The 12,958-nt window shown below is 51.0% G+C and overlaps 1 protein-coding gene across 3 annotated transcripts in view; it reads right to left on the bottom strand.

Annotated features, from left to right (window-relative positions):
* Positions 1-5,017: 5,017 nt before the first annotated feature.
* Positions 5,018-12,958, bottom strand: part of LSS (lanosterol synthase) — a 40,748-nt gene continuing 32,807 nt past the window's right edge. The window contains exons 18-23 of one of the 3 annotated variants that reach the window (XR_009008180.1): positions 10,015-10,080; positions 9,526-9,606; positions 8,766-8,936; positions 7,849-7,927; positions 6,536-7,320; positions 5,018-6,200 (exon numbers count right to left, since the gene is read on the bottom strand). Coding sequence is in view for 2 of the 3 variants with exons in the window: in XM_057545577.1 (XP_057401560.1) it covers positions 7,189-7,320; positions 7,849-7,927; positions 8,766-8,936; positions 9,526-9,606; positions 10,015-10,080 (529 nt within the window). In the remaining variant the exon portion in view is untranslated. Of the gene's footprint in view, positions 7,321-7,848; positions 7,928-8,765; positions 8,937-9,525; positions 9,607-10,014; positions 10,081-12,958 lie in introns of all 3 variants that reach the window. The other 2 variants (XM_057545577.1, XM_057545578.1) reach the window with 2 other exon arrangements.

Genomic DNA, 12,958 nt, shown 5'->3' on the forward strand with positions numbered 1-12,958 from the left:
CCGAGGCCCAGACAGGAATGTTCTGGCGTGTCCCAGGAACAGCCAGAGCTCTGGGCCGCACCCCTGAGGGAGAGGAGGCCGTGGACACAAGGCGGGCCGGGGAGCCCCTCGACGGCCCCCGTGGCCCACGCAGCTCCAGTGGGCTCGAGGGGCTGGCAGTTGGAGGCCACCTGCCGACCACACTCCCCTGGTCCAGAGGGTCCGGGCGGCACGTCAGTGTCCCCACACGGACCGCCAGCACTGAGTGTCGGGGACACGGACCATTACCGGACCTGAGGAGCCCTGGCCAGGGCCCAGGGCCGTCCGGACCACCCACCCACATACAGAGTCCTGCCAGATTCCAGTCCTTGGTCAGGGTGACCTCCGTGACCCCCCCACTCCCACTAACTACCCGGGAGGCGCACAAACTCAGCACTGTCTCCTGGCTCCAAAGGCCGCAGCCGGGTCGCCTGCGTCTCCGCCGGAGGACACAGCCCAGAACAGGAGCAGCGTCTTCTCTCCCCTTCAGCCAACGCCTCGACGCCTCGAGGGCAGGGGGAGGGGAGGAGCCTCCAGGCAGAACGCAGCCCTGCCTTCCCCAGACTCACAGCTTAGCGTAACGTCGCCCGCCCAATCTCGGGGGCGATCTGCGAAGGGTTGCATGCCGAGACAGAGCTGACAGGACGGCGGGAACGTGGACAGCGCCCACTGAGGAAGGCCCCAGGGCAGATGCCCCGCCAGCCTCCTGAGAACAGGGCCGGGGGGTGAGGAGCTCCCCTCCGCCAGCCCCTCCCCTCGCATTTACAGTGCCATTTCTTTCCCCCCACAAGAAAACCCTCTCCAGGTGGTACCCTCCAGCCAGGGACCTGGGAACATCCTGCCAGTTTCCTGGTCAGGTTGCACTTCCCTTCTAACACATCACTGGATTCAACTTCTAATATTTTAAGTATTTTCTATGTTCATGAGGGAAATTGATCTGTATCTCCTTTTCTTGTAATGTCCTGGTCTGGTTTTGCTATCAAGGTCATATTGACCTTATACAATGCATTGCAAGGTGTTCCCTCCTCCATTTTCTGGACGTTGTGTTACATTGCTACTTCTCTCTTAAATGGTTGATAAATTCACCAGCAAAGCCATGTGAGCTTAAAGTTTTCTTCCAGGAAAGCTTTTAGTTTCTGATTCAATTTCTTAAATAGATATAAAATCACTTAATTTTCCATTTCTTCTCATGCCCATCTAGATAACAACTGTGTCTTTTGAGGAATTTGTCCACATCATCTACCTTGTGGAGTACTGGCATTACACAGCTCGTATTTCCTTATTATCTCCTCTGAGGTGTCATGCCTCTGAGAACAAATAGGTCCAGCCGAGGCAGAAAACCAAATGTGAAAGTGCAGAAACAGTGTTAGCAGGTTTTTGCAGGGGCATGTAAAGCAGATCATGTGGGAACCGTGTGATCCAGGGAGAAGGGTGGCCAGGCTTAGGGGGCAGGCTGGACGACTTACTTCTGCAGGATCTATAGTGAGGTACCCTTTTGTATTCCCGATATAGGTTGTTTTCTTTCTTACTTGGTCAGACTAGAGGCTTGTTACTTTTCTCAAGGCATCAACTTTTGGTTTCACTGATCTTCTTTTATGTTTTCTGTAGCATTTGACTTCTACCCTTTTGTCTGGTATATCCTTCCTTCTACTTACTTTGGTTTTAAGATTCTTAAGATGGACACTTAAATCATTGATTTTAAACCTTATCTACAGCATTAATGTGTAAGCCTGTTAACATTTCTCTAAGCACTGCTTTAGCTACATCCCACAAATTTTGATGTCATGTTTTTATTTTCATTCAGCTTGAAATATTTTCTAATTCCCCTTGTGCTTTCATTTTTTACTATAGATGATTTAGAAGTGTATTGTTTCATTTCCAAATATTTGGGATTTTCTAAGTCTTTTTGTTACTGATTTCTAATTTGACTCCTCAGTGATCACAGTACACTCTGTACAGTTTCAATCCTTTTGAATTTCTTGAGACTTGTCTCATGATCCAGCATATGGCCTATCTTAGTGAATGAGCACTAGGAAAGAATGCTGGGAGCTATACAGATGCCAATTCCTCAAGTTGGTTGAAGGTTTTGTCTACAGTTGCTGAGACAAGTATTACAGTCTCCCACTTCAATTGTGTATTTGTCTAATTCTTTCTTTAGTCCCACCAGTTTTTACTTCGTGTACTTTGAAGCTCTGTTATTAGGTGCCCATACATTTAAGATTGCTATGCCTTCTTGATGAATTGACATTTTTATTGTTAGTAAATGTCTTTTTATTTCTGGTACTATTCCTTTCCCTGAAATGTACTGATATTAATATAGCACATTTTCTTCTTATTTTTTTATGTTATGTATTTTTCTAAACTTTCACTTTTATCCTGTCTGTATCTTTATACTAAAAATTTCTATGGACAACTTTGATGGGTCATGCTTTTTCATCCAATGTTAACAATCTCTGGTTAAAATCTCTGCCTTTTAACCAGAGTGCTTGGCCTTTACAGTTAATAAAATTATTTAAATGGTTGGTGTATTAGTCTTCTAGGGCTGCCATAACAAACCACCACAGACTGCATGGCTTAAACAACATTTATTTTCTTACAGTTCTGGAAGCTAGAAGTCCAAGACAAGAGTACTGGCAGGGCTGGTCCCTCCTGTGGCCTCTCTCCTCATGTGCAGACGACCGCCCACCCTGGGTCCTCATGTGGTCTTTCCTCTGTGTGTGTGTTCCTGGTGTCTCTCTCTCTTACAAGGACACGAGTTCTACTGGATCAGGGACCCACCCTTAGGACCTCATTTAACCTTAATTATCTTCTTAAAGGCCCCATCTCCAGATGCAGTATCATATGAATTTGGAGTGGGGGGGGGGCACAATTCAGTCCATAAGAGTTGGGTTTAAGTCTATTATATTATTTGTTTTCTATTTGTCCCATCTGTCCTTTGTTCTTCTTTTTCTCACCTTCTTTTATTTTAGGAGGGTTATTTTACCTCCTTTATTAGTTTACCAGCTGTACCTCTTTCTTTTTTAGTGGTTTCCTCTAGGGTTTACAGTAGGTTTCTTCTGCTTATCACAGTCTGCCTTTACATAGCATACCACTTTATACACGAGGTAGGAGCCTCCATCCTCCTTCAACATCCTTTGTGTTGTCATATCTTTTACTTCTTATGTTAAAACCACCATTCTTATTTTTGCTTTTAAAAGTTAATTTTAGGGACTTCCCTGGTGGCACAGTGGTTAAGACTCTGCCTGCCAATGCAGGGGACATGGGTTTGAGCCCTGTTCCAGGAAGATCCCACTGCTGCGGAACAACTAAGCCCGTGAGCCACAACTACTGACCCCACGTGCCACAACTACCAAAGCCCGTGCGTCTAGAGCACGTGCTCCGCAACAAGCCACCGCAATGAGAAGCCCGTGCACCGCAACAAAGAGTAGCCCCCGCTCACCACAACTAGAGAAAGCCCACGTGGAGCAACAAAGACCCAACGCAGCCAAAAATTAATTAATTAAAAGAAAAAAAAGTTAAAGAAAAAATCTTTTAGACAAAGGGGGAAAGCTTCTATTCTTACCACACACTTCCCACCTGGTGCTCTTCATTCTCTGAAGATCAGTTTCCATCCGGTATCTCTTTCCCACACCTAAACAACTGAACATTTCTCATAAGGCAAGGCTGCTGGATGATTCCTTCAGCGTTGGTTTGTCTGGAAAAGGTCCACTCTGCTTTCATTTCTGTTTTCTTTGAATATGGAATTTAAGGTTTCAACACTTTGAAGATGTCATTCCAGCATGTCTGTTCCTGATGAGAAGTCACTTCTCATCCTTGTCTTTGCTCACCAGTACATAACGTGCCTGTTTCGTTTGCTTTTAAGATTTATTCATCCTTGGTTTTCATCAGATTATCATGAGCCTTAAAGTGGGTTTTGGTGGGGTTTTGGGTCTGTCGCTGAGGTTCATGGATCTGTGGGCTTACACGTCTTGTGTTAGGGAAAATTTCAGCCATGGTTTCTTCCAATGTTTTTCTGCCTGCCTTCCAACCTCCCTCCCGCTTTTCTAGGTCTCAGATGACACGTATTGGACCACTCAGTATTATCCAACAGGCCACTGAAGCTCTGTTTGATGTTTTAAGTCTTCTGGCCACCATCAGGCCGGTCAATGCTCACCTATTCCTAGAGGGCCCAAGGGCAAGCCCTGCTCCTCTACCTTCCCAAGAACCAGGGCCATCAGGGAACATGAGGTCTCAGGCTCGCTGCATCCTGCACAAGAGGCCTGGCCGTGGGACAGGCATCAGAGGCTGCCTAAAGCCACCAAAGTAGCTGTTCTCCACCATGTGCAGCATGGGTCTCAAATGGCCCCTGGGGCACCACTGCTCTGGGAGGAAGGCTGGAAGTCACATACCAATAATAGTCATCACATAGAAACTATTGGTTGAATTATTTTCCCTGAAGAAAACAAGTAACTCTGAAGTTATCGCTATCACCCTAATCCTGAGCGAGGAAAGAGGGTTTTTTAAACAGCACCAGAAATTCCAAGTGAAAATGACAGGTACATGTCTTTGAGGGGAGCCCAAGGTCAAGACATGCTGCCCCAGTGCCCCTAGTAAGTTTACTGAGCTCTTCAGAGCTGCGTCTTCAGCTTCCTACGGCTGCCACTTGCGAGGGCGGTTCTTGTGAATTCTGCTGTGACCAGACACCTTGTGGAGAGGCGCAGCCCAGACGCCCCCTTCCCACAATCAGTGAGAAAGTTGAGCACTGACTTTGGAGGCCAACGACAGCAAGTGAATCAAGCCGCTGGCAGGTACCTCATGTGTGACATCCCTGCCACTCCCCTCTAACTTTCTTGCCTTCATGTCCCCTTGTCTTGTGTTTCTAACCTTAATTTCTTTTTGAAACAAAGGGAATTATAAATAAAACTTTATATTGCAGAGGGAGAGATGAACATAAATCAAGCTGACCAATTAACCTACAATTAGTTGCTGAGAGCTGAGAGAAGAATGAGGAAGCAACAGGTGATTGTATCAATTGTTCAAACATTTTTATTGTCCGAATAAAATTTAAATCTATGTATCGACATTGGTTATGTTCAGTAAGGAAAGCATTTTCTTGGAGGTAAGTTTCCATTGAGTTAAGCATTTCCAGTTAGAGAATCCCTCAAAGGGTCAGATCTGAAGTTTACATCCTGCTGAACAAGAAAAGCTAACCTGGCTCCAGAGAAAACTTCCCAGCACAACATTCAAAATTTGCTCCTGATAACCAAAAATAAAACAATTTGAATTCAAGACATGTTAATCATTCACCCAGGATAGAGAACCTGACTTTTAATCAGGTTGAGGCAAATATTTTCCCCTCAAATAACTAGAGGTGTATCCTGCTTATCTTGGAACAATTTCTCTTGTTCCCTGAGACTGAGGGGTGGTGGTCCAGCGTCCGACGTGGGGCACGAGGGACCCCAATCCATGACGGTTTCCAGGATGAAACAAAACACATGCATGACAAGCCTCTGCCTAAGGGACTCAAATGTCTGTGTATTAAGGTAGCTGGTAAGATAGGTGACGTTCAAAAATGTTTCAGTATAACAGTGGATTTTCATTTCTTTCCTGGAAGCTTTATGTTTCGTCCAGTGATCTGATCATGGCTGGGCAGTGACCGCTGCAAGAAGCAGACTGTTGGAAATCACCGTCTGCGCTGCTGGTGCAAGAGCAACTCTGACAGATCTCAAAGGGGCCCAGCGCAGCTTCCTCAGCAAAATAAACCCTAGTTTAAAAACGTCTGGGGCAAGTGCTGACATCCAACTAGCACCAGCTGAACACCCGCTACGTTCCACAGTGTGGCAGCCGGTGGAGCCAGCAGGACCTGCCAGGGCGTACACGCGCCCAGGCCCTGCGGGGCTCAGAGCAGGTAGAGCACCACCTGGGGCAGGAGGGCAGTGGGGGGCAGCTCAGGCAAAGGCCGGACGCAGGCGAGCCCCGGGCAGAGTCAGGGAAAGCGCTCGGGGGCCATGAGAGCTGCGGAAGCAAGGCCACGTGGTGGAAACCTCGGAGAGCGCCCTAAGGATCTGGGCAGGGATGGCGGGAGCAGGGGGGCATCCAGGCGTCTCTCTGGCTGTCAGAGGGAGGGCGGTCTGCTGGGGCCGCGCAGCCAGGGCTGCCGTCAGACAGGGAGAGGCACAGAGGAACAGCAGACGGAGAAGGCCCTGGGGGGGACGAGAAGCAGGTGGGCTCCTGGGGCGACACCAGGCCTGGGTTTGACCCTCATCAACGCTCTCAGTGACCCTCACAGCCACACTCCTGCTCATCCTCGTAGGTCAGAGGCAATTCCAGGATTTGGATTTTCCATCCTGAGCCCCAAGCCCATGCACGTTAAGCCAGATGGGTTTAGAAGCCAGAGGGGAATTCAGAGGCTCACCACCTGAGAGGCAGCACCCTGGAAATCTGACCCTCCCTTCAGCTTAGAGCACAAAGGGGGGTGACGGGTGTCCCCAACACACATCAGGGCCCCACTGTGGTGTGGCCATTAACAACCCCTCACCCTTCCTTACGCTTGGCCTCCCATCTGTCACAAGACGACTACAACCTCTGGAGGTAGCGATGCTGGTGCCCCACAGGCTGGCTGAACCATGACGCGGCGCTGGCGAGCTCGAGACCCGGGGCAGGCCAGCGTGCAGCGTCTGGTCCCCGATCCTCGCCGAGCCTGAGCCGCCACAGTGAACAGGGAGGCCCAGCCTCTCCTGCCAGGCCGTTCGGGGCGGCTGTCCCATCCCTCAGCCAGAGACAGAGACAGGAAGAGCCGGTCCTCCAGGGCCCAAGGCAGGACGCGGACGAAACACAGCTGCTCCGCTCCTGAGAACTCAGTCACCGGTCAGGAAAGCCCTCCCAGCCCCACGCCCACAGAGAGGACACATACCACACCAGGGGGTACCACGGAGCGCACTGTGCTTTACCCGCCCTCATGGCTCATCCTGTTCCTTCCCTCACCCGAGCTCGACCAACTGTTCTCAGAACTAACCCTACGCTGAAAATCGGGTCTGAAGGTACCAGCCCTGCCCGTGCCACAGGCCCAGGCTCAGCGCTCCCGCCAAAGCGGGCAGGGAGGGGGCTGCCTCGGCCCCTCTGAGATGCCCCAACCTCGCCTGGAACTCGCATGACCAGCCCCCCCCCCACCAGGTGCCCACAGACGTGCTCTCAAGGGTGGCCGGCCAGGGCGCTCTCGGGGTGCAGGCGGGAGAAGCGCCCAAGGGCCCAGATGGGGAAGATGTTTCTGTAGCTCGTGTAGCTGATGGCACAGGACTTGTTGAAGACCCCAGCGATGTTGTCCTGAAAGGACACAGGGAATAAACACAACGGCTCCACCAGGTGGCTGGACAGCTCCCTGAACCGGGACCCTGGCTGGAGGGCTGGCCGGCTGACCTCAGCAGGCGGGCCAACCACCACCCCAGCTCTCGGACCCCAGGCCCTGCAACAAACCCTCCAGCCCGGGCCACCAACCCCTCGCAGCCCCACCAACCCCAGACTCATCCAAGGCGGGGTCAGCCACCCCATGTGACCTCGTGACCCCATGCCCTTCCACACTTCCTTCTGAGTGAAGGGCTGTCAGGCTCAGCCCAAGGGTGTCCTGGCCCGTGGGCTTCTCCCCCACCAGCTCCTTTCCCGACACCACCAGCCCTGCCGCCAAGCCAGTGCTTCAGCTGCAAACGGCCCAGGCCTTCAGGACCCACCACCATCACAGACCTGCTTCCAACACAGGCCACTCACCGGTGGTGTTTGTGACTCTCAAATCCCCAAGGTGAAACCCCACCCGTGGGCCCGTGAAGGACGTGGGGCCAGGCGCGGGCCCACTCGTACCTGGGGCCAGTCGCCATTGGGCAGCTGTTTCCCAAGCAGGTAGCTGACTCCCCTCTCCAGGGCCGCTACGTCAGGGTGCCTGCAGGGAGAGGGGCACTGAGCACTCCCACCCCCACTCTGCACGAGCCCACCTCCGGCTGCGGACAGACCTGCATCCTCACCCTCACGCAGCCAAGCACAGGGACAAGGATGCGAAACGCTGCACGATGACAGACAGACCTGAACTGCAGACCCGCCGGTAACAGTCGGCCCACCAGACACTCCGAGGAGCAGGAAACGCCACCAGGGCAGAGGCGAGCAGGCAGGAGGGCAGCCCACGCGTGGCCGGGCGAGCGGTCCCTGCCATGAGGTGCTGCTCTCCTGTCCCCCCGGCCACTGGTCCTCAGGGCCCTCTGAGGGCCACCGAAGCCACATGTGCTAAGCTTGCTCGTCCCGGCCTGATGAGCCACCAGAAGGCTCGATGGCTCAGGACGGAGCTCAGCCTGCCCGCTCCTGCCCACGTTACCCGGCCTTCCTTTGAGGGGGTTTTAGGGAGATTTCCCAGTGGCCCCAAACCCAACAGGGCAGCACAGGCTGGGACACCGTGTGCACGTCTGTGTGCACACGTCTGCGTGGGTGTGTTGTGCGCACGTGCCTGAGCACGTGTGTGGCTTAGGGCCGGCTGCGGACACAGAGCAGCTGCAAGTGCTGCCACACCTCACGCTGCTGACGGCCCTGCTCCCCTGGCTGTCCCTGTTGGGTGGCCTTTTTGCAGGACCTGCCACCTTGCCCTGGAAACCTGTTGAGGGGGCCCCGCAGGCCTCGCCTCCTGCCACTGCTGCACTCGGAGCTCAGCTGCCGTGCCCGCCCAGGCTGCCGGCTCACCGCCCTTCCTTCGCCCAGCCCCGCGGCTCTGGGACAGGCCTCGTCGCCCCCACCTGACGGCCATCAGCCCCATCAGGGCCCAGCATGTGTTGTGGATCTGGGAGCGGGCGCTCTGCACGTAGCGCCGCTGCTCACAGGACTCGAAGTCCTCCCCCCAGCCTCCATCTGCCATCTGGCGGGACAGCAGGAAGTCGCAGGCCTGGGAGACCTCTGCACAGGCAGCCCTGCAGAGACCAGCAAGACACGAGACACCGTCATGCCGGGCGAAGTCCCTGCCCCGCTTCTCGCCCTGGCCAGGCCCCTCAGGGTCACGGAGAGGGCCGCGTGGGCCTCCGCACTCAGGCCCACCCCACCGTGGGACATGAAGGGGGACAGGCGCCGGCACCGCAGGGCTGTTGGAAGGTAAAGGGAGATGCTGTGCATCTGCAGATGGCCTCCCAGACGTGGCCCGCCAGCAAAGCAGCCCTCAGGGAGGCAGCTGGAGACAGCTGACCCGAGGCCTCCTCCCTTCTCCCAGCCAGCATCCTGGCCTCGGGCCGCTCCTGCTCCTACTTGGGTGTGGGGCTTGGGTACGGGCAGGCGGGTGAGTTGGGGAAGGGCAGAGGGCCAGAGGCGTCCCTCCCCCACACGAGCCGGGAGGCTGCACAGTGAGGCACAGTGGCTCACACATTTTCCGGAATCTTGATCTTATCTCACTGTTTAAAAACATGTAAGAACACCCCCCAAATCAAACAACAAAGGGAGAAACGCCTCCAGCAGAGTGTCATGCTGAGAAGACCCCCATCCCGCCAAGGTGGGAATGTCCACACTCACCCATCGCGGTAAGTGTGCCCCATGCAGGCGAAGGCTTCCAGCCCAAAGCAGGTGCCGTAGGTGAAGCACACCCCCCAGGAGCTGGAGGAAGAAGGGGACAGCGCCCGGCCCCTGAGTCCTCGTTCACAGCAGGGGCAGGGACTCCCTCCAGCATGGGGGTGCACGGGGGGCTGCGGCTATCTTCAGGAAAAGCATCCACAAGGCCTTCAGCACTAAGACAGACCTACCCAACCTGGCCTCCGTGGGCGGCTCCAGGTGCTGGATCCAAAGCCAGATGAGAACGGATCCAAACACAGAGGAGGGGTGGAGCCACCAGGCCATGGCGCCCTTCCGACGCCCTCACCACACTGCCTTAGCAGCACGCTGAGCGGTCACCACCGGGGGAGGCTGGGCATTCATAAAGGAGCAAGGCCCACCAGGAACATGTCCAGAAACCCCTGGGGCAGCACAAGCACCCCACACGCATCTGCACCCACAGGCATCACTCACCCTTCCCAGGAGCCATCAGGCCTCTGCTTCTGCCGACAGAACTGCAGGCCCCGCTCGAGGGTCTCCCTGGAACACAGCAGGATGAACATGCCCGATGAACATTCCAGCAAAACAGCAACTTACCTGCTACCCCCATTCCCCCCACTCTACGGCCTCAAAAGAATGAGCATGGTCTTCCTTAAAAATATGTAAAAACGAACAGTTCAGGGAGGAGATACAAGGTCAAAGAAGCAGCGATTACAGGCTACAGGAGGGGAGCAAAGTGGCAGTGAAAAGAAATTAAGGAGAGGAAAACCTCAGGGACAAACCCACATTAGAAGCAGCTACAAACAGGATCGATATCACCGAAAACAAGGTCAGTGACACAGGCTTGAGTAAATCACATAAACGAAAATTTTAAAATAAACAAAAAATGAGAGAGAAAATGATACATTCAGAGGACAAAGAAGATCCATCACAGGTCTAACTGGTACTTCCAAAGAAGACCTGGTTCTCTGAAAGGACTACAGGTGAAGGTACGAATACAGCCTTTAGGGTGGTCCGCCCCCCATGACGCTCACTGGCCTCCAGGTGCTCAGCCCGTGTCATCCCTCTCGAGCGGCAGCCCCGTGTCCTGTTTGTGGCCAGCTGATCGCTGCACCGTTGATGGTCGCTGCTTCCAGCTCCCACCTGGCTGGCAGACAGACTCCCTGGCTCTACTGATCCCTCCCTCGCTGGCTCTCCTGGAGCCGCCATACAGAAGCCCACGTGGCAGGAAACTAACAGTGGCTCCAGCCAACAGTCCGCAAGGAAATGGGGCCTGAGGCTGACGATCTGCGAGGGATGGAAGCCTGCCAACAACCGCACACGCCTGGGGCAGACCCTCAGTCAAGGCTCAGGTGAGCCCCAGCCCGGGCCAGCATCCTGACTGCAACCCGGGGCAACCCCGAAGCAGAGGGCCCAGCTCAGCCATGCCTGGACTCCTGACCCACAGAAACTGCGAGGTGATAAACGTGAGCTGTTTTGAGCCACCAACTCAGCAAGACATGTTAATACAAAGAATGAAAGTACAAATAAACAACATTAGCAATAAAAAGAGCGGTATGACTATAGCTTTAGTGGAAATTAAAAAGTGAAGAGAAAATAAGAAAAACTCATGCAATACATTTGAAAACTTAGACAATATGTACAAATTACTCAGAAAATTAATGTATTGAAACTGCCTCAAGAATAAAGAGCCTGAATAGTCCTACAACTACTAAAGATATATGTAAAAAACATAAACTTTGCCCAGAAAAAGAACTCCAAGTCTAGACATTTTGTAAGTGAATTCTACCAAATTATCAAGAACAATCATTCTAATCTTACACAAACTCTCCTAGGAAATAGAAAGAGGAAGGAACACTATCCCTAGTTCATTCTGGGAACTCAACGTAAGCTTCTCAACAAACCAGACAAGAGGGATATGGTAAAGTAAAAATTTCAGGCTGTTCATTAATGGACACAGATGCAAAACTCTAAATTAAATATTGGGAAACTACATACAGTAGAGATATACCAATACTAAGTGAGGTTTATCCAGAAATGCAAAGGTGTTTTAACATTAGAAAAATCTACAATAATTATCTACAACATTAACAGATAAAGGAGATAAATGTATAATCATCTTAATAGAGACAGAAAAATCATTTGCTGAAATACAACACCCATTCACAACAGAGAAAAAACAACTTAGCAAACTAGGAAGAGAAAAGAGCTTTGTTAACCTGAAAAGGGATAATTACCAAAAACCTACAAGAGATGTCATTCTTTTTTTTTTTTTCGTCCACATCACACAGCTTGTGGGACCTTAGTTCCCTGACCAGGGACTGAACCCAGGCCCCCGGCAGTGGAAGTGCGGAGTCCTAACCACTGGACCACCAGGGAATTCCCAAATGTCATTCTTAATGGAGAAATATTAGAAGCATTCCCCTTTAAAATCAGGAAATATGACAAAGATGGCACTATTACCACTTCTGCTAAGCAGAATACTGAAGTCTTAGCCAGGGCAATGAGACAAGAAAATAAACTATAGGCCTATGGATTGAAAGGAAAAATATGTCATTTACAAGTGATATGACTGTCTACAGAGGAAACCCAAAAGAATCTACAAGCAATTAATTAGAATAAAAAGAGTTACCCAGATGGATTCGCTGGTGAATTCTACCAAACATCTAAGGAAGAAATTGTACCATCTCTACAATCTCTTCCAAAGAACAGAAACAGAGGGAATTTTGCCTAACTCATTCGATGAGGACAGCATACCAAAAACAGACAAAGACATTATAAGAAAGGCAAGCTAGGGATAAATATCTTTCAGTAGCACAGATATAAAAAATCCTCAATAAAATATTAGCAAATCAAATCCAAAAATGTATAAAAAGAATTACATATCACAAACAAGTGGGATCTATACCAGGTATGAAAGGCTGGTTGAACATTCAAAAATGCAATCTATCAAATCAACTTCTTTTCTAAAGAAGAAAAAAAATCACATGATCATATCAATAGCTGTAGAAGAAATATTTGACAAAATCTAACACCTATTCATGATAAAAAAAAAAAAAAAGAAAACTTTCAGCAAACTAGGAACAGAGGGGAAGTTCCTCAACTTGATAAAGAGCAGCCACAAAAAACCCACAGCTAACATCATACTTAATGGTGAGAAAAACTAGATGCTTTCCTGCTGAATCAGGAACACGAATGTCTACTCTCACCACTTGTATTCAACTTCATACTGGAAGTCCTAGCTAATGTAATAGGATAAGACAAGGAAATAAAAGGTATACATATTGGGGAAGAAGAAATAAAACTGTCTTTGTTCACAGATTACATGATTATCTATGTAGAAAATCCCAAAGAACCGACCAAAAAACTCCTGGAACTACTAAGCAATTACAGCAACGTTGCAGGATAGAAGGTTAAT

The sequence above is a fragment of the Balaenoptera acutorostrata genome, chromosome 4, assembly GCF_949987535.1.
Source record: "Balaenoptera acutorostrata chromosome 4, mBalAcu1.1, whole genome shotgun sequence".
In the NCBI taxonomy this organism is placed as follows: Eukaryota; Metazoa; Chordata; class Mammalia; order Artiodactyla; family Balaenopteridae; genus Balaenoptera; species Balaenoptera acutorostrata.